We start from the raw sequence: 22,390 nt of genomic DNA on the forward strand, positions 1-22,390 counted from the left end.
GGACCATCTACATTTCTTGTCCCGTTTATGTATCGCTTCTCAGACAAGTTCTTTAGCAAGAAAGCTAAAGAAAGTACATACTCCAAAACATGGGGACTGGAGATTTTTATGGAGTTTTACAGCTACAAGGGACTCTGTTTACCTATGTGCCTCTACATTTTTCTTCACAAAGCTTGAATATGTTAACCTCTGGTCTGGATTATGAGGGGTGGGTAAGTGGCATGAAGTGAGCAGCAAGAACTGAATGCAGCTGTCCACATATGAATGGAGCTACCCACGGCGGGGGAGACAATGGAAGGAAAGAAAAAAGTGGATTCCAGAAGCAAATGGCCTATGGGGCCAGTTCCACTTGCTTCACGCTGATTTTGTTTTAAATTTGGCTTGCTCTTGTATATGCCACTTAGATGTTTTGGGAAGACTTCATGTGTAGCAATTACTTCCCTATAAAATTATCGACAGGAGTTTAAGCCAGTTTGGACTTGCTGAAGAAGCCTTGGAAACAAAGCACAAGGGCTCTGTTCTAAAGCCCAATCTGAATTCAAGAAACTGCAAAACGCTGAGTAGACCAGGCTTGAAAAGAGTGTGAGAATGCAGATAAAGTCTCAGACCTCGAGAAAGCTGTACGTGCTCAAAGGCAACAGGTAATAAACAAGTGGTAAGTCCTTCCTAGTGAAGTTCTTCCTTACATAACTTTTTATTTTTAGTTCTAACAAAACTAGATAGTAAGTCTCAAGATAAGCAGAGGACTTTTTTTTTGGAGGAAGAGTTATCTGAACTTAGACTCAATGATATATGACATTTTCCTATGTGCTTACAGAAAACCAACTGACATAAAAATGGCAGGTTAAAATTTTTATAGGTTTAGTGCACTTAAATCATCCCCAAAACAACAAAGTAATGCCTTCAAAAGTTTAAACACTACTATCGTTTCATTTTTTTCATATGGTGCTAGAGTCAATGAAAGATTTGTCTCTGCACTGAGCAAACCCAAACTAAGCCCCGAGCAGTTACCTGCATCTTCTGGAAACAAAAGTGATTCAGGTTTGCAAGACAAACTGAACAGCACCACTGAACTGCAGGATAGTTATTCTAATAAATAACAACTAGCGGTCCTTCAATTTTACTATGCCAGGTTGGTTAATAAGTTTTCTTTTCAAATAGCATGACACCTACATCGGTTATAACAGCACTTCAGCATTGCCTGCTACTAGCCCATTGACTGATGGCTTATTCACACCCCTCAGCACACTGAGCAATAGCTATGGCTGGGCATCTGCTGCTCGTTAAATACTATTGGCTCAATAATTATGTCACGGTTTCCACCTGTTCTTCAGAGTCACAGGGTAGCTGCTGTTTTCTATGCCAGCTTTATGGCAGCATTAAGGCTATCTGACCGTATTTGTTATTCCCACTCAAACATCCTCTTCATTATGGAGCTACAGGTTCCCATTGGAAATTCTCAGGGCACAGAAAATGATCCTCTTTCAAAGTAATTTTTTACAGAGGTCTCACTGAGAAAAGCTCAGACAATACTAAGTTGACATGACATACTTGATCTGATTTTGAAAACACAAAAGCAAGTTACATCTTCTTGGAGTCAGGCAGTGATATTCTAGCTGCAAAGTGGCTGGAGGGATGGAGCTTCTTAATGCAAAACTTCTTACTCCATACATAAAAACTCATTCTCTTCCATCTGACTCCACACATCTACTCATCTTTTGAATTTTCTCTCTTGCTCAGCTTTTCCCTCAAGTCAGATAGAAATAGCAGTGCTTCAGTGCTCCTGCCCAGTGCTGCCACTCTTGCTTTTTCTGGTTCCAGCTGCATAAGCTCAGATGGAGCCGGCTTTGTCCTGTCAGTGTTTTCTCTACTTCCTTCTCAAAGATGCCATATTGCAACATGGCGTTTTATCAAGCTCCACAAATGGCAAACAATATTCACAATCTGGTAGCAGGTTTGAGAACCTTCATGTTTTTGGTGTGAAACATTCACACAGAAAGAAATACTGCCAAGGAAGAGAAAATATCCTTTGTGCAACGTGGCTGTCCTCTCGGCACAAAGCACTTGATACCCAGCAATCTCACCTGTATGCTTACAAACACCTCAAAATGCCATTTTCACTTTAAGGCAGACCTCAGCAACAACACATTCCTCCAACACAAAGTGTACAGACCTCCAATATTCTATCAGAAGAGAACAAAGGTTGCAACATGGTCTGTTTTAAACTTATCCTGTACTGACTCCACCAAAATACAGAGAAACCAAAACCATTGCAGAAACAGGGACAACTAACAAGTTAACAGGTTCACAAACTGCAGTTTTGTCCTTTCCAAACAACAGAATCCTCGTGGAAACAGAATCAAATTTCTATTTTCTCTTGGGATAAGTAAATCTAAAAATAGTGTTTGACAAGGGGAAAGCTACAGAGCAAGTGACTGCCAGACACATTTTGCCTTAGGCACTAGTGCAAGGAAAGCAGAGGTGAGACCAAGCATGAGCACACATGGTCAGGGACAACCGTGACACATGGATTGTTGAATAGCATGTGGACAATTTCCACAAAGATCTGCAGCGCTCAGCAGCAAATCATGTAAAAGAAAATTAATGAGAGAATTGCTAATGGTTCAGATATACAAAGTGTTCCCTGCTTAATCGTATCCGAGACTGTGTTCTGCTGGCCTATCTGCTACTCTTAGAATTAGGCACAGCAAAAGCTTGTTTTGACTTAATTGGCTGGGAAAATATAGGCATTTTAGTTTCCTTGTACATGTACAACAAAAGAACATGAAAAAATCTCCCAATTTGCTCCTTGGTGATTTCGATTTTTTTAACTACTCTGTCAATGTAGTGAGAAAAAGTTTTCATAACATTAAATGAGAACTGAGGAAAATGTTTATGTTTCAAGACCTACATAGACGGTGTAATGTTCTGCCCCTTTTGCTTTAAGGAGTGCTATGATCTGGCCAGCAATTTATCTTTCTCATTGTGGGTTGAAACGAGTTAGAAGCAGGGAAGTACAGTGCCCAAGTAAAGGAAGGGAAGCCACAAATTGCAATGCATTGTGTTGACACCATAAGAAATTGAACAGCTAGTTTTGAATTCTGGGGTGGGGGGTAGTGGTGAGCACTTAAAAAAATGTGAAAAATACTACATTTTCCAGCCTCTGAACTTCCACAGAATGCAAGCACTGAACTGTAAGCACCTGTGGTCTACATTTCTGTTCTGGCAAAACTAAGTCTTGTTCTACCAAGAACTAGCCAGTTATATTTGAATTTTTGTGCTTTATAGTGGGATATAAGTGAAAATATACTTTCTAATACCAGGAAAATGTGACATTACATATAAATTACACAACAGTTCCAGCTACTAGTTTTGCACAAACACTATTTTTTTTTCAGGAGAGGTACAGCAGTGTTATTAAAATAGCAGTGATACCAGGTCTTGTTAGTTGTTGCAAATCACTGACATCTACTTCTCAGCCTACAAAACTGCTTCTTCACACAACTAAAATTTGGATATAACCAGATGCTTGGGGGTTTTATGTGATAGTGTCAAATAAATGGACCATTTTTCATGCAAGTGCAACTCTGAAGTCTTGCAGTCTTATCCTATAAGACTAGAGATACCAGTACTCACAGCTGCCCTGCTAGTGGTGAACACTGAGATTCCTTATAGGAAATAAGAAGTATGTACTTCAAACATACTGTCCAGCCTGTGAATGAACTTCACAAAAGGTTAGCACAAGGATATTTTCTTTTCAGGAACTACAGTATCTAAGGAATGTTTTAGCATAAAGCTTGACAACACACTGCTAAGACATTTTGATAGGTTGGAAAATGTTAGGCCAGTAAAACGCACGTGACTGTAGCGAGCAGTTTGAAATGCAGCAACGGATCTATACTGAAAATAAACACAATTATTCAAAGCACCAAAGCAGAAAAAGGCCTCTAAGCAAAGTTTCTATCCTGTAAGAGTCTATTAGTTTCATTAATTAGCCAATGTTTTACATTAATCACCGAAAATCAAGACAATCTACTGGTGTATTGATTGCGTATTTTTATAGTGCAGCTCTTCTTGTGGTGGTATCCCCATTAGCACTGTAAAGATACCTGGAACAGATGGAATTATGTTACTGAAAATCTTCCATAAAAAGACAAAACACATTAAGCAATTAAGATATAATGTAAAACAACTTCCCTTTATTCACATTTCCTGATCTTGGTTTTCATTGTACAAATAATCTGCTGTGCAAAATAGTTTATAAAATACTAAAAAAAGCTTTTATTGTAAAAAAATAAAGTTTCTAAATATAACAGTTACTTTGCACTATCACAAATATTGTCCAGTATTTAACATTTAAATTTAATATCACAATACTCAAGTCATGTAAACCAATGATCCTACTGGTAAGAAAGCCACTACTGAAACTCAGGTTCACTAAGGATTTGTTAAATATTTTCCTCTTTACATATCTACACCCTTATACAACTCTGATGACGCATACTTGAATTGCACCTATATCGTGAAGTTAGACACTGGGCCATCCTTCCATCCAGTATCAGGTAAAAAATACCAAGTTAAATGGTAAATTTAGTAAATGGTAAATTTCAGTAAATCCTGGCAACACACAAGCTACACAGTGCAGTCACAGAACAACAAGGGTCCTTGAAACTAGATTTGAACTTTGCTGAGCAGCAGTGTAAAGACAGCCTACAGTGGGTTCTGGGCTTGCGTATCTTGATTTCTATCAGCACCCAAAGTAGTTGGCTTAAAACCTGGCTCTGACTTCTCTATGCTGCAGTGCAATCAAAATCGCTTCAGCATGAAATGCCTCTAAGAAGCTTTGACACAGTCACCTGAGCCCTCATTGTTCTAATTCACTCTCATTCTGCAAGGTCTTCATAGCTAAACCCCAGAGGGTCATGCTGGAGAAGAATGGTCCTTCATTATTCTTGTACGCAACAGATGACGTTCGACTGCTCAGGGGATCATTACAATGACTGTCCAAGCTAACCACAGAAGAACGAATTGTGGGAATATTATCAGACTGTAAGGGTTCTTCTGTAGAAGATACATCTACTTCTGCATAAGCATATGGTGGTGGTGGTGGAGTTTGTTGTGTCAGAGCTTTTGGGAGTTTAGCAGAACCCACACTCAGTTTCTGATGGTTTGCTGAGTCATGGTGCTGAATCATTGATCGCAATTTACAGTAGGAATCCGCAGAACGATCAAATTCCGTTGAATTTGCAGTTGGACGAATGGGAAATTTAACAGACACTGGTAACAATGTAAGAGACATTTCTTGGCCAAAAGAGTCAGAACTCTGAGATTTGTCAAGATCAGTATCAATCCCTTGAGTAAATTCATCCAGCGTGTTTGGGCCTTCATCAGTGGCTTTACAATGCATCTTCTTATGTCGTCGTAGAACAGCAGAGCGAGTGAAGCATTTGTTACAAGTTTCACAGGTATAGGGTTTTTCTCCTGTGTGAGTCCTTACATGTCTACGCAGGTCACCAGAGCCTGCAAAGCATTTCCCTACAAGACAGAAGAGATTTATTTAGATTTTGTTCTTAACACAAGTGCATAAGCATGTTTTAATTAGAGAAAATATCAAGTGATAATGTATGGTATGTCCCAGCTGTGCTACTTTGTTTATCTAGAACAGGTTCAAACAAGTTCCATCTATTTTTACAATTCAATGACTTGTTTCTTCCTCTTGATCCGATTTTCTAAATTGTGTTTCCCAGGGCTTTAGTTTTTGTCTCCAGAGACAGGAATATCCATTATTATTTGAAAGCTTTGAGTGCTTGCAGTTTGTATCAATCTTTGTGGAGAAAAAAAAATAAACTATTTAATTCATCTGTCTGGAAAAAGTGCGCTGATAAGCTTCTAAGTATATTCCTCCAGTGAGAACTGCATCATAGAAAGTAACTGTTCATTACCAAGGAACTGTTCTTAAAGTGCTGACAAAGTTCACTTTTTTGTTAACTTTGAGGTAACATGATGCAGCAGTCCATTTTTTTTATATTCTTGACAGAGAATACATCAAAACTACAATTTTTTATTACTGTGTATATTAGAATACCAATAAAATGTTTAAATGTTTCCCTACTTTCAGAACCACAGGCTCAAACAAGCTCAAATACCACACTGCAAAGGAAAAAGTGTCTGATGCTGACCCAGGGCAAAGTGTAGAAGAACAAGCAGAACAAGAGAGCGTTAATTTCCAGAATTGCTACATGATTCAGACACTTCACCTTCTTCAGGACAGCAGAAATAAGCTGGTACCTATTTGTGATTTTATCTCATTTTACTTAGGTTAAAGATTATTTTGTGTGGAATGAACAAGTAAAAGGAACTGTGTTATCTAAAAGCCCAATAAAACTGCAGGCTCAATTTTTGGCATCATACATTTCATTCTACTACCCAGATTTCTCTTCAGAAAAGCCATTAACAGTAAAATCACAAATTACTGGAACAACATGTGGATTTTTTGCATAATATGAACGATTTCTTAAAGCCTGATCAGATCCTCTTTGCACATTTTTTGCCTTCTCAGTACAAGCTGACCTGGCTGAAATGAAAAATAACCAAAAGGCCACTAGAAGACGAAAATAAGCCTATTTTAATGACAGCAAAACAACTGTTTGTTTATTCTTTCATATCATGCATGTCTATATTTCCTCCCTCTGATGCAAGACCTCCAGATAATTTTAGCTCTTCTTGTGCCTCAAGACACTATAAATAAAACATACTGCAGCTGGACATTATCATATGGAGCTACTCTCCTCCAAAGCTGATTCCTCAGAACATGAATGAAATAATACCAAAAAAAGCACTTAAGGGCAGAAAAGTAAGTAGTATGCAAGATGCTAAATAACATGTGAGGTAAGGATAGACAACGCAGTTTCTGAGAACGACGTTATACAAGGATGAATCATTGATCTAAAAGCAATTTTCAGACTGCCCAGAAGTATGACCTACTGAGCAGATTTTGAAAACAGGCGTTCTCTGGTATGAAGCATTGATCAAGTTTTGATTTTATTCCAGAGGTTGAAGCAAGGTAGCAAAAGGTTGTTACTGTCAACACTATGGTTGAATGCAGTTAAATCTGAACAGTATTCAATTGGGGGGAGAGCAAAAAGAGGAGAAAAAGAAAATCTATGGATAGCCAGGTGATGCCCAACCTAGTTCTTCATCAGAAAGGACTATATTGAAAATAAATCAATTTTTGAAGCAGCTAGTATCAGTACTTCTCTAGCAACCATGTACACAACCAGTGCTGATTCCTCTTATTTCCTTTCTCTATTCCTCAACTGAAATGCACTTTTTAAACTTATTTACAGCAGCTAAAGGAGTTTAATACATCAAATGAAAGACTATGAAGTATGCAAGACAGAAGATTTTGTGAAAAACTTCCACAACATTGTATTCCAATTTGAAATAATTTCAGTTAATTGCTATTCTGCTGACATAGGAACTGTTAGTTATAATTTTAAAAGCAAAGACACAATCAAGCTATGCACAGTAAACCTTACCACATGCGGAACAGCTGTATGGTCTCTCTCCAGTATGCCTAATTCTGTGCTTTACTAATTTCCGTTGCATGTTGAATGACTTCCCACATTCATCACAGGTGAACACTTTGTCTGCGGTATGGGTCTTTTTGTGCTCCTTTAAATTACTGAAGTTACTGAACCCTAGAAAAAAAAAAACGACAGATACTGAGATCAAATAGAATCCTCTCATTTCAATCAAAAAACTTCAGAGGCAGAAACTTTGGTTCTTGCATACCTCTGCCACAGATATCACACAGATGAGGCTTTTCTCCAGAATGAATAATAATATGGCGTTGAACATCACCAGAAGCAGCAAATCTGTAACAGAATACAGAAACCCAATTACTGTCTTTATAAGTCCCTTACTCTCCTAAAATGAGTATCACGGGAAAACCAACTATAATGAGTGCCTGATGTGCTGAACAAAGATTAGATTCTAAAAGACAGATAAATGGATGCATTTAAGAAAAACATTTTGAAACTGGCAATGTCCAACTACATTTATGAAAACAAACAAACAAAAAAGAAACCCCTTTCACCATTAATGCTACTAATTTATTCTGCATTTCACTTAGTTTAAGTACAAATGCTACTCCTAAATTAGCGTATCTTCTGTCATCTTTTAGCAGAAGGCAGAAACATTTAACGCTTTGCATAAATTTGTCAAATTTTGCATACTTTATAATTTCCATAAACTGTAACGGAAATTATATAACCAAATAATGAAAAGAAATGTGAGGGAAAGGTACAAACCAGCATGACTTATTGTGACTCACACTGTTCAAAATACACATAAGAGTATATCCTTAACTGAAGATACCAATACACCTAAAATTAAGACCACAGACTATGTATGTGGTAACATGTTTATCTTATTGTTGAGGCTTGCAGCAAGACACTTGCATTTTAATCCCATCAGTCTTTTAAACAAAATTAAGCAGCATGCTGCCTTAGCTTATCATGAACAAGTTTAATCATGTTAACTTTACCAAGATGAACAATTCTACTCACCTTTTCCCACAGATTTCACAAATGTATGGCTTTTCGCCAGAATGTCGACGTAAATGTGTTTGGAGATTACCAGCCTGAAGGGACAACAATTTAAACATTTAAATTCAGCTATTCTTTTGTTGTATACAAATAAAAGGACAATTATGGGAACTATGAGAGTGGCTTTTTATTCCCAATTCTAAGGCAGTGAAAACTTACTAGTAATATGGTTCATGTTAGTCTCATTTTCCCTGTTCTACAAATAAAATATTGCTACATCAGGATGTCTGAATTCACCTATCAGGAGGCTAAAAAGAATAGGGTAAACATTTTTCAATCCATAAAAGAGAGCCAAGTGCTCAAAACCTATAAATATTTACTGATATCAAAACAAAACACAAGAAGTACAGAAATTAACAAATAGGATTCCTGGTAACTAATTTTAATTACATATCTTTCCTTTCTCAATCCTGTAAAAATCATGCCAGTCTAGCAGGCAAACCAGATAATGACTACACAAAACCATCTTACTCATTCCAACTTTTTTTTTTAAGCCACTGGTTCTCCTGAATGGCCAATCCACTGAGACTCCAGTTCTCAAACCACAAGATACAGCAAGTTTGGACAGAAGAGCTGCAGATGTTCCATATATTGTGCATATTTCCACAGTCAGTTTTTAACCCGTCTGTTCTCTTTGATGTATAACTGCCTGGTTTTATCTAAGTACACTAAAGAAACATTAAGTCCTTTCAATCAGGAAAGAAAACTGGGGATGCAAAAATTATCTTGTCCTCCTTCATCACAGTAAGATAACAAAAATAAGACCCACCAGTAACTTCTTCCAACTCCTTTAGATAATAAATTACCTGTGATGATCAACCACTGTAATCACAGCTTATAATATACCAGCACTAAAGTAATGCAGACACACAAACAGCCACAGAGGACAACATCCAATGGATCGCCGTTTGAAGCCCAAGAGCCTCCTTTAACCCTTGTGAAGTTTTTCAGACAACAGTTTGACTGAATCACTGTTCTCTCAGGCCAAACTTTATAATGCTGAAATCCATCCAGAGGTATTAGGAAAGACAGGACTAAACCGACTTCTCCATGGAGTAATTTGTGCTTTGCAAAGACAAAGGATTTTATGCACAGGTGCATTTGAGAGAAGCATACAGAAGACAGAACCTTTATCCATGTCACAAAACAAACCGTATCATAGGCATTTGAAAGTTATTCTGGGCAAAGACAAGAGGGTGAATTTGAAGTGCAACAATTATTCTGAAATAGTTCCCATATAGGTATATTTTAGTCAAAGTAGCAGGTAGATCCATTTCCTTATTACAAGCCTCTGTCACTTCCTCCTAATGAGGGCAAACGTTATTAACTGTACTGACAGCAAAAAAAAAAAAGTTAAAAACATCAGTAACTTGTATTTTTCCTAAGATTTCAGGTGGTACCCAGCATTGTTTAAGGCATAATATGCCATCCTAATGAAAAAGCATAAGAGGACTTTTGCTACCATTTCAGTGAAAGTAATAAAATGCTCAGAAGGATCCTCTTACTGATACTGATTGCATACCTCCTCACAAATGTGGAGACTAGAGAGATACGCTAGACTTGCCCTGTTTGTACCTAGAGTGCTTTTAAAGTGAAGGAACTAATGCATATGGTCTCCCAAAAGAAGCTGCGCAGAAGGAGGCAGGAGCTAAAACACAATACCCTGAGTCACCAACCAGAGAAGGATGAAATAGCAACAAGTTGTCTACTAGTGGTGAGCAAAGATGCAGGTCTGGAAGTACAAAAGGAACCTTTTCCTCCAGAAGTCAAACACATTTATGGTTATTTGTTCAAGATCATGAATTCCTATGTCAGTTTTCACTACCTTCTTCATTGTCTGTGTCACATTCCAACACACATCAGTCACATTCAGCAGGAGCAGACATACTACCAGGCACCACCAGTGCACAGTCTCAAAAGCACATAACATAAGGCTTACATAGGAAAAGCATTACTATTTCTGTCCTTGCAGACTGAGAAGATCAAGAACAAGATTGAAGATGGTCTTTTAAGCAAAACGTAGATAGTAATTGCCCTTGCATCTTACTTTCTGGTACTACTCCAAAGCAAGTACCTCAGAAGAATGCAAGTCCTCTTTTATGAGCAGTGAGAACCGCAGCACACAAGCTGAATGCTACGGCTCATACTCTGGATGTGCAGGTATTTATCCATCAGTATTCATCTACCCGTACCTCAGGCAAGTGAGGTGATGGCGAGAGAAGAGAAGCTAAGAGTGTTTAATTAAAATGCAGAAATTTCCAGTTTTGTTGGGGTTTTTGTTTGTTTGTTTTTAATGGAAGAGCAGCAATGCATGTTGCATGAGGAGTCTGTCATGCCTGTCATACACTAGGAGTGTCTGAAGCTTCTTTATTCTCGCTTCCCCCGCGGGAAGTAATGTACAGTAATGTACATTACTGGTACAGAATACCACTCTATTTGCCAAAAGTATTCTTAATGGAATTTGGAAATATTCACTTTTTTCTTTTAATAATGAGAAGCTGAGCCATCAAAATGAAGGAAAACATACGTTCTTTGCCTAATAAACAGATCCAGTTTTACTCAAATGCTTGATAAGCATGATGAAACAGTATCGCACACTTGATGCAGTGTTACATTCATATTTAGTAACAGATGGAACTGCATCAGATTCATGGGCCAAAGAAGTCCCACTGGTGGATTACAAAACTGCAGCAAGAGAAGTGCAAGCACTGGTGGGTGGGTGGGTGGACAAAGACCACATAATTCTAATCCTTAAACCATAAAAAAAAACAAACCAAATAATTATTATTTAATCTTAGCATAAAATTACGCACCTGTCTATTGTGTCCTGTGCTTAAGTGCACATATTCCAACCAAGAAAAGAAACAGACATTTCAGAAACGTGAGACAGCTAGGCACCAAATTTGTAGAAATACAAATGAATTGTTGTACCCAGAACAGCAAACAAGCACTGGACGGCAAATGAAGACAGCTGAAGCTTAGGCCCCATATGTAAGTACGGAATTTCAGAAGAGTTTTTTTTAATCATAGCTGAGTTTTGTCACTTCAGACAGACTGTGTTGTTCTTCTCTGCAGAAGGAAACTGACTCAAAAAAATCTGCTTAATAATTGAAGCCATTCAGGAAGATGAAACTGTATTGTAAACACAACATTACATACAATTCTAACCTGTATTTCTTTTCAGATACGGTAAAAATGCTATTCCAAACATATCCCTAAGCATAATGCAAAAGCACAATCTGCAGGCGAATGTTCTCTGTATTGCAAATATAGTTGTGGGTCTGTATAGTTAAAACACTCATCTGAAGGTAAAATACATAACAAATCCACTGAGAGCAGACAGGATCAAAGGTACGAAACGTATCAAAGAAATCTAAACCATTTAACATGTTATCTTTAAATAAGACATTTCAATCCTTTATCCCTGAAGTCAAGTCTGTCTTTGAACAAAAAAAAAAAAATCTAATTTATAGACTTTAAACCAAGTTTATTTTTAGAATCAACACAGATGCATTTAATTTTCAAATGCAAGTACCATAATATAAAATATTCCCACCTGTGAGAAGTGTTTCCCACAAATGTTACATTCAAAAGGTTTCTCACCTAAAAGGAGAAGAAACAGAACATAGAACTTCTAGTAGTTGCAATAAAATACAATGTTTTAAATTGCTACACTTCCTTTTAAAACATGTAATGTAAGAGTAAAAATATCCCCAAAAGGACACTTACCCATGTATATAAGGGGAATTCCAGGGGGAAGTACAGCATTTGTCATTAGCTCATAAGGCAGACTTGCTCAGAAAGAGAATTTATCTTTCAAATTGAATAGGTAGAAGAATTCTGATACATACAGGAATATTTTACAATTTTTTAACAAATACTGGTTTTTTTCCAAATGAAAGGGGTACCATACCTCCAGGAGGAACACAACAGAGGACAAGGTCCTAAGAAAACGCACCAGTTTTTCCACACACAAGGGTCCACTCATAAAAAGAATAAGGAACACAGAGAAGCTAATTTGGAAGGATTCTGTTTTCTCTGTTCAACATGTACCATACATCTCTGATCAGCACATAGGCATTCACTTCCAGCAAATACATATGTCTTTAAATTCTCATTGTATATAAGAGTATGTGATAATTAACACAAGTATTTTGCTCCAAAATTCTGAGTTTATACTTGCAAAACTGGTGTTCTTGAATCTCCAAAAACATATGAACAGCTTTAGTAAGAAACTAGTGCAGTCCACTTCAGCTTTTCCAAATAACTTGACTCTCAATCTAGAATGTGACTGCATAATACTTCAATTCTCTAGTTGTTAATTTGAGTCAAATATATTTTTCTAACCACTTTTTCTCCTCTACAATTTTTCATAAAGGTAATTTTTTCCCCTGTGTATTTCTTGGTTTCCTAGATTTTACGCTGCTGACAAAAATCTCTTGCATCCCCTAAAATTTTTAAAACAATAATAATGCTCATATACCACTGAATTCAATGAGAGTCAGACTTCTAAAGATATTTTCATGAGCCTAACTGTTCTTTCGAAAGACATATATAATCCGGCCCCCAGGCTCAGAGAAGCAAAAGAACTAGCATAAATCTTCATGATTTTGAATGCAGATATTTCCAGAAGGAAAAAGAGATCTTACACTGAGTTTTATCTTAGTGCTGATTCAAAATCTGTCTAAAGATTTTTATTTATTTTTTAATTATAGTTTTCCTGATTTTATGGAACGCCTCTTGGCTATTTGTAGCCTTTTCTTCCAGCAAGTACTCTCTACATCAGTATTCTTCCTCCATCCTTGGAAGTGTTATGAGCAACACCTACAACATCTGTGTGCTGAGGTTCCATCTTCCTTCCCTGTTGCCAAATACAGGTCATGTTCTTTCAACAGATTTCAGGATCAAGGACTAAATGCAATTATCTTAGATTTTAAAGCACAGAGTAAACATACAGTTATGTGGCTTCACAGACAGTAATCTTGCAGTTATTCTGACAACCTGAGGCTAAATGTACTTTTTCTACTTAATGCAGAATGGAAATACTATGGCAGTTTCAAGAAAGATTTATTCAATTGAAGATAAAAAATTAAGAACCCAATAACTCATCTATAAAGAGCACTGAGGCTTGATTTCATTATGGCTTCAAATTTGCAAAAGACTAAAAATTTCGGTACTGACAACACAAATAAAAGTGAAACCAATGGGGAGCCAGATCTGTGGCAATTGGGAAGTCTTCCGGCAACTGTAAAAACATCAAGGTAATTTGAAATAGAGGATAAAAAACACCAGTAGCAATTTCTGCAGAAATTACCTACAACAAAAAAAAAGTTACTGTTGACACAAAGATTATTATCTGGACAGAAATCCACCCTGAAATAACTAGAGGGAGAGGAAGGGAGTTGGAGGCTCAAATTGCTCAAAACTATTGTTGTAGGCTCCATGCAGCCTCATTATAACTGTACTGATGTACAAAGAGATGGAGGTTTTCTTTTCCCCCATGATAAAGATAAAATAAAGTTTTGCTTGAAAAGAAACATCAGATTAGTTTTTGGAGAACAATTCTGCACCTGCATGAAACTCCAAACCACTGGGCATATCAAGCAGCCTATTCCAAGAATGAATTCTAGCAGAAATACTAAATTACTCACAGCATTGTAGCATCCCTCAGGTAAGGTGAGGCTAATCGCTTCCTAGGGCATTTCAGTGAGAGTGTATCTAGCAAGCTGAAGATGATTCTTCTCTACCTATCACTGGTGAGACCATATCTGGAGCCTTAAGGCAAACTGGAAACGGTACTGCTGTCTACATCTAATGGGAAGACAGATGGCACCAGGTTGTTCTTGAAGGTACCCAGTGACAGGACAAGAGCTGACAGACACAAGTTAGATCATGAGAAATTCCCATTATACATAGGAAAAGAATCTTTTACCCCTGAGGGTGGCTAAATACTGGCTCTGGTTTCCTGAAGAACTTGTGGAATCTCTGTCCTTGAATATATCAGAAATTTGACCACATAAGGTCATGAGCAAAACAACCAAATCTAATTTGACCTGCCTTCAGCAGAGGATTGGACTGGATGACCTCCAGAGGTCCATCCTAATCTAAATTATTCCATGATTCTATGACTGTCATTAAATTCCAAATGAAAAAAACCTTATCTGAGAACACTGATCTCCTCAAAGACCATGGCTGGATCAACAGTAACAGATAAAATTTAGGGAAAAGTAATAATTGGACTACAATTAAGACAATGCTTAAACAAACATCCAGGGAACTGCCTTGTGCTTCCTATCTTCTGTTGTATCCTTCTTGTTCAGTACTCTGCAAGAAGTGAAATACACAGTAGTGGGATCAAAGCAGTGGTGTGTCAGCTCCAGAGGAGAAAGGCATGAAGGCAGAAGCAGTGTTCCTGAAGAGACCACAAAGGTGAAGAACAGGACCCACTAAAGCATGGAACACCAGCAACTTGCTCAAGCAAAGCTCAGAAGGAAAAGGTTGAGAAACAACAGTGTATTGCATGACAGTGTGACTCTGCTCCTGTTGTCCACAGGGCTTGGGGAGTGGGGTTGAGATGTTTTAAAAACCCAAAAAAGAAAACACTGGATATTACTGGATAGGTAAGGACTGTTTAAGAGAGAGAGATATTTGGTCCCTTTTTTTTTTCAGACAGGTCAATTTAATTAAAAAAAATTACAAAACAGTCAAGTCAAAATCAATCAAGTCAATGCAATAAGCTCTGTTTAGAGGTTCCTTCAAATATCTGCTAGTGATACAATTAAAATAGCTAGACAATCCAACACAACGACTTGCGTTGAACACACTATGCCTGTCCTTCACACAGACAACTCATCAATGCAGCCATGTTAACCTGTAAATTCTTTAGCAGTTCCTAGTGTTCGTGGACAGAGAATTTCACATGTGCTCTTCCTCGACAACCAGGCCACCACAGCACTTATGTTGAGAGAGTTGTCATTTGTGGGTTAAAAACCGGCTTGCCATTGTGAAAGGTGCATTTCAGTAACTTGCTTCCTTCACCTCTTCAGCAAAACCAGATTTGGAGGGCTTTCAGTAAGCGCTGTAATACTTAAATGCGTGATAACCCCTTTGCTCGGTTCTAGAAAATAAATGTTTTTCAATAAGATTGGTTAGCTAGCAATTTGCTGTGCTTTCTGAAGTGGCAGATGAATGGAAATGGCTTTTAGAATATACTGGCATTACTTAGCTACCAGTATACCTAATATTGATGATATAGATGTGCCTCGTACCTTCAGCTACAGATCTTTCCTGTATTAACATTCTATTCACTGTCCACTGCAATTTTCCAGTACTCTTTTCAGACTAGTTGGATATTTAAAAACAAATTAACATGCATAATTAACAGGCATAATTAGTCATATTCTTGCCTCATTTTTTTTCATCCTTCTTTCATGTGCATATATTTGTTAAACTTAAACTTATCAGTTTAGCACATCTATAGAAGAATGTCAATGCCACATTAATCAGCATTCAAGTCTGGAATTTTTTTAAAACTACTGGAACAACATTATATGAAAAGCAGCACAGAATTCCTGAATCCAATGTATACGCAGACTAGTACAGCAGAACAGCAACAACAAAACCAAGTCTAGGATCACTTTTCTTACACAATGTAAAAAGTTAGTTCATATCAGGCAGTGTTGTGAAACGTGGAACAACGTTTACCAGAGCTTAAGTGGAGTGGAAGCACGTGTAGATACACAGACCTCAAATAAAAAGAAATTAATTAACGGAAACACAAATAACCTTGCAAAGCTACTGCAACCCTTTTTTGAGAGAGATGCATTTGTATATTGTATATCTGTACACAATACAGGGAAAAGGCAAAAAATACTCAACAGCTTAATCAGGAATAAAGCCGTCTCAAGGACCTGGAATCAGTGCTGTTACCTGACTAGCTAAGGTAATTCTTAAAAACTCTTAAAAACCATATCTAAAGTTGTGGAAATATAATAGCACATGCTGGTTAAACTGAACAGACAAATGAGTTGATTCAAAGTTAGACTAGGTCTTGTTTTTTGGTCACCTGTTTCTCGTTGCCCCTCTCACGAGATGTGCATCCATTATCATCCATTCTTATCAATGACCTTGCATACCATTGCTACATCTACCAAAACATGTATCTGGCTTTTCAGAAAAATGCAGCTAATACGAAGGCTTAGGTGACAGGCAAATTCACTAAAAGAGAAACTTTTTAACAAAACCAGGACAAGTAATTCTTAAAAACTCTTAAAAAAACATATCTAAAGTTGTGGAAATACAACAGCACATGCTGGTCAAACTGAACAGACAAACGAGTTGATTCAAAGTTAGACTGGGCCTTGTTTTTCACTCGAATAAAAAGATACTTAGAAATAAATCTATGCTAGGTTTAAAAATAGTATTACCTGTGAGTTTTTAAAACAAAGTAAATTAATTCAAAATTCCCATTCAGTCTGCAGCCTACTTGTCTGCAAGAGTGTTACTTTATAGGTAAACACAATGAAAAGCGTTCACGCTAGAAAAAAAAATATATAAATTAATTATAGAGCATGCTTCTACAGGTTAAAAAGAAGTGACCACCAAGCTGTAATCGCTGGCATCTTACAAGGAATATATTGACTAGAGAGAAATGAGGTTGTCTGAAACAGTTGTAGTATTTCCCACTATCCATTTATGCTTTTCATTGTTATCTGTCTTGGACTTCTGGGCCATCTGACAAACTGACTAGAAATGCCTCTTCTAAATGCAAGAAAAAAATAAAAATTTCATTGAAGTATCATGCAACATTCTTTGAAAAACAACCCTAAAAAAATATGAAGGAGAAATCTTAATACAACTCTCAGCTAAACTCAGTTTTACAGTCTTTATTCCTGTATGATTATCAATTTAAAAAAACATCAACAACAACAAAACAACAAACACATCACAAAACCACCACCTTTTGAAAGTAGACCCTTATCCAGCATCTCTGAATCAAGAGATACAAGACATGCTCTTTAACTGAAATATTTGGTCTGCAGACCAAGTTATTGATACCTGTACCTGTATGAGACCTTTTATGGAGCTCCAAATTGCTTGGATGTTTGAAAGCCTTCCCACATAATTCACAAGTATATTGCCTCTGCGACTGAAGAGTCTGTGATTGCCCTTCTTGTTCCAAAGGACCTTGAGGTCTTTCCATTTCAACAGTTTGTTCAAAATTCTCAGAATTCACTATATCTTCAGCTTCTTTTTCTTCAGTAACTCTAACATTCGTCATGTCCATGGTAGTTTCATTCACAGTTTCAATTACTCCTGTTATTCTACGCTCATCCCTTTTAGGCTCAGGTGACTCCTCTGCAGATTTTTGAGATCTTAGAAAATTTAACTTTTTGAGGTGTATTGCCTTTTTCAGCCGCATCTGCTTGGTGGGCTGCATAAGCGTGCTTTCTGCATCTTGGTCTGCAGCAGCTTCGTTAACAGACTGAACCAGAAAGTTTGATGGTAAATGATCAGAGGTTTCCAGAAGACACTCCGAGTGATTGACAGTACACGAGTTACTCTCTACTGTGTTTATTTCTGTAGATGTGTTGTACGAATAGGATTGTTCTGCCACTCTTTCATTATTAGAGCAAGCATTTTGCTTATAGAACTGTTTACTGTAAAAGTTGCGTAGTTTATAATAGTAGTTTGGTTGTTTAAATGGAAGCTCTGTGCAGGTGCCGTCTAAGGAATCTTGTGGTTGTTTCTGTACATCATCTGAGGGCGCATGAACATTAACAGACTGCGATGCATGAGAATGGTGGTCAGCCAAGACTTTATTAGCTTGTGTGTCAGATGAGCATTCATGCAATAGGTTTGTTCCATAACCATCACTGGCACAGCCAGCATCTGCAGTCAAAGTATTCTGCAGTGAAAATACGCTATTACAAGGCATGCTGGCTGTTTGCCCTACAGCTGTAGAAGATTTTAAAAAGGTGTGGCAAATGTTCAGCACATTTTGCACTTGGAGACACTGCGCAATATCCAGCATAGCCTGTACATTGTCCTGGCTAAGATCCAGGTGAGAGGTGTACATGAAGTCCAAGATCTGGCCTATCCCACCTACATTTTTAATGTCCAAGTGAAAAACATCATTCTTCTGGCCTGAAGAATTCTGGAATAGGGTCCTGATAAAATAAGGCAAATATTCAAACACAAACATGAGTAATTCACAAACACTTTTATAAAAATATACACATACACCTCAAACAGACTGTCTGGCATGAAACAACAATTTATGCTACAAGGTCTTATCTAGATTGCTGTGATTTTGAAGACAAACATCTCAAAACTGCTCAATTGTCTTACATATTAGTTCTAGGCTAGTATACTTAAAGTATAAATCAAAGCAAACAATTCTTTATATAACTTTAATTGTCTGTATTTTTCATGTTTTGAAGTCACACCCTATACCTGTAGTTTTCTATCCAATGTTCTTTATGTATTAGGTGCAGTGGTGTGTTTATGGACTATTTGCAAAAATCTGTTAACTCAGAATGGTGTTTCTCATTCCATCATGACAACTAAAACAGGACATGAGAAATTTTCTAGTAAAAAGAAGCAGACAGACCTCAAAGTCAGCTAAACTGTTCTTTACTGGAAACTGAGCTTGTCCATCAAACTTTATCAGTAAACTTTGAAGTTATTATTATTAATTCTTTCTCCACAAGTATTTGAGAAGATTATAATAGCAAACAAGAAGATGGCATTATTTTCAATCTATCCTCTCTTACCCAAAAGAATTTATTTTTACTTGTACTGGATTAGAACCAAGTAAAAGGATAATGAAGAGTACAGGTACAAGAGCTTAAAACAGCCATCCAACCAATACCCACTGAATCATCATTAAGGTGTCTAAATTCCTAAGACTTCTTACTAGTTGATGTAAAGTATTCTTAGGATCAGAGCTGTAGTTCTTCACATCCATAACCAGTTCTAGATTAAGTACTCTGCCTCAGTCAGCAGCTTCACACCCTTCCATTAAACCCTCGAGTTTCTAACCTGGATACTCTCACAGTAAATGATGATACATAAATGGCATCAGGTCACTCCTATGTAGCTGTTTTCCTACACTAGGAAATGCCCTGAACTTGATGATTCCTCTCCGTGGATTAACTCTCAAATTAGGTTTTGTTTAAAGGTGGGTATAATATCAATGAGCTCTGAATCTCAAGCATATGAGAGTCTAGGCTTAAACTTTAGGAATGCAGAGTTTCAGACGCATCTCCATACTTAAGTTGTCCTATCCTCATACTTACATGCTACTCTGAAGCCAGTGCTCACATCCAAATTATTTAATAAATCCGGCCCATACTATCTAAATTAAAACCAGAACTACAATGAACAGACCTGGGTTAAGAATCCAAATTATATATATCTCTCTCTATATATAGATATATATATAACTTACTTATTTTTAGCTACTTTAAAAATTTCAGTCTTTGAGCATAATTTCATTTCAGTGTCAGGATTAAAACACTAGAGGAGACAAGGAAAAACAACCTGTCTTCTTTTTTCCCTCAGTCATAGCATAAAAATAATTTTCTTAGATAAGAATTGGTAGGCAAGCTATAGATGTTGCAAGAAGGTCTAACAACTGCTAGATCTAACAGCTTACTCATAACTAACATAAAACACTAAGTTGGGTGATCCAGCATCCCCCAAAATTTGGAGGATCAATGAGGTCTATGCAGAGGGGAATAAAACCAGTGATGAGGCTTCATGGGCTACATGTATACTTCAAAACACAGATGTTGTCTCTCTGAGAATCTGTTCTACAATAACCTATAGGTTATAGGTTATTTTGAATATATAATGAGTGAAACAATTCACATTATCTGGAAATGGACCACGTGAATTGTTTCATCAATTATATCCCTTATCTGGCTCTGTTCACATACTCTACTATGCTTTTGTAAATAGTTATCTTTTCATACTGAAATAATGAATGCTGGTTCACGCCAGAACCCATTATATGAGGCGCTGTAAGCAAGTAAGGATCAAGAAAACGCCAAACTCAAAGAGCATAGTAGTTAACTATGGATATCTAAAAAATAAATTAGGATGGTCACAGTCCTTAATCAGATTAAACACTTCATACAGGTTTATCTGTGGACAAACAATTTAAATTTTTGCCAAACACTCCAACAATTACTTAGTCTGCAACTACGAGAAAAAATACTCTTCTCAGAGAAAACCTCAACCAACAGCATTCAGTTCACTTTTTTAATAGAAGAATTTTCTTTCACATACCTGAAATATTGACTGAAAGCAGCTAGTACATTTTTGTGTGCTTTGAAGCAGACACCTTTTACCACCAGCATGCAGTCACAGAGAAGACCCTGAATGCGCTGTTCATGTAGCTGCTGGAGAAGATGACAACTATGGCTAGCAACAGTGTCCATGCTAGAAACTCACTTAAATTACCTACAATGAAATAAAATGCTAATAAGAATTTTAAATATTATATTGCAAAACGAATTTAGAATATAAAGAATATTTTTGCAGTTTGTTATAGCTCCCAAAGGAATCAGACTTCAGCTTACACCTGCAATGCGAGATCTAATGACATTTCCCTGATTAAAGATGAGTCACAGTATTGCTCAACAGTAAAAATACAGCAATATACATAAGGAATATTGACGTTAATGATGTTTTGCTTACAAGAAAAGGCATCGGCAAAATTTGCTAACAGTGCTGCCAATAAACTGAACTCCAGAACAAAAAATCACTTCCTTGAACAGGTTGAAGGGAAGACAAGTAACATTCCCACACAATACGTTTACATTCAATTCCATACTTCCTTTTTTTGGAAGAAAGATGGAACTCCTCCCCTGCACACTTGTAAATATGAAAGCAAAATTCCAACTATCAGGGCAATTAGAACTTCTAGTCTTCTAACTAACAAATGAAGCAGAAAAAACACCTTGGATTAAACATAAGAAAGTGGTTGCCCACATTCTCAATTCTCATGAGCACTAAAGGCTCCACACTTTAATTTATTCTGTTACTCTGTGATTCGCAGCCTCCTGTTGTCTTAAGGTCGGCAATATTATATTGTACTTTCCTATTTATTCTTATCGTGCCTGTTACTAGGCTTTAAAATAAAGAAGTCACATCTGTTTGCCAGACAACCACTTCCTTTGTGTATCTTTCCCACCACAGCATCTTGTAAGTACTTTTACAACCTGTGAAGTCAGACTCTCAGCCAGCAGATGCCAGTCTCCCAGCGGAGAGGGCAAACAGCCCGAGCTGCTCCCGAGCAAGAGGAGCCCTAGCAACACGGTCACTATTTACAGCTGAGCTGCCATTTCAGGCTCCCCAGAGCCTAAAGCTCAGGCTCGGTGCAGCACGGAGGGTTCGCCTCAGAGGAGCGGGCGCCGAGGGGAGGGCTGGCTCTGCCCGGGAAGGCGCGGAGACACGGCAGATGGAGCAGAGCCGGGCGGGGGGGCCGCAGCGGGGCCCGAGCAGCCGCTGCCGCATGGGGACGGGGCTCAGGGCGGGCCGAGCGCCAACAGCCGCGGCGAGAGAACGCGGCCGCCACACCGCCCTCAGCGGGAGCAACGTGGCGGCACCGACTGGCAGAGGCGGGCAGGGCGGCCGAGAGGAAGGAGCCGGCCCTGCTGAACTCGGCGCTTACCGGCTCCGGCCACCTCCCAGCGCCATCCCCGCGCGGCCGCCCGGCGGCAACCCCGGTCCCATCACCGGCCTCGGCCCAGCCGCTTCCGCTTCCGCGGGGC

The 22,390-nt window shown here is 37.9% G+C and overlaps 1 protein-coding gene across 4 annotated transcripts; it reads right to left on the reverse strand.

Annotated features, from left to right (window-relative positions):
* Nucleotides 1-4,179: 4,179 nt before the first annotated feature.
* On the reverse strand, nucleotides 4,180-22,378 carry ZBTB49 (zinc finger and BTB domain containing 49). Of its 4 annotated transcripts, none has more exons than XM_071808573.1 (8): nucleotides 22,291-22,378; nucleotides 20,904-21,016; nucleotides 17,673-18,778; nucleotides 12,166-12,212; nucleotides 8,571-8,644; nucleotides 7,795-7,877; nucleotides 7,539-7,700; nucleotides 4,180-5,535 (listed from the first exon to the last, which is right to left on the reverse strand). In XM_071808573.1, the coding sequence occupies exons 2-8, from the start codon at nucleotides 20,972-20,974 to the stop codon at nucleotides 4,865-4,867; spliced, it is 2,214 nt and encodes a 737-aa protein (XP_071664674.1). In that variant the 5' UTR covers nucleotides 20,975-21,016; nucleotides 22,291-22,378; the 3' UTR covers nucleotides 4,180-4,864. The 4 variants fall into 4 exon arrangements, with proteins under 4 accessions (XP_071664674.1, XP_065693137.1, XP_071664675.1 ...); XM_065837065.2 differs by having other exon boundaries at nucleotides 20,904-21,077; XM_071808574.1 differs by having other exon boundaries at nucleotides 20,904-21,013; nucleotides 22,291-22,374.
* Between the last annotated feature and the right edge of the window lie 12 nt (nucleotides 22,379-22,390).

Source organism: Patagioenas fasciata, chromosome 4 (assembly GCF_037038585.1).
Source record: "Patagioenas fasciata isolate bPatFas1 chromosome 4, bPatFas1.hap1, whole genome shotgun sequence".
NCBI classification, from domain to species: domain Eukaryota; kingdom Metazoa; phylum Chordata; class Aves; order Columbiformes; family Columbidae; genus Patagioenas; species Patagioenas fasciata.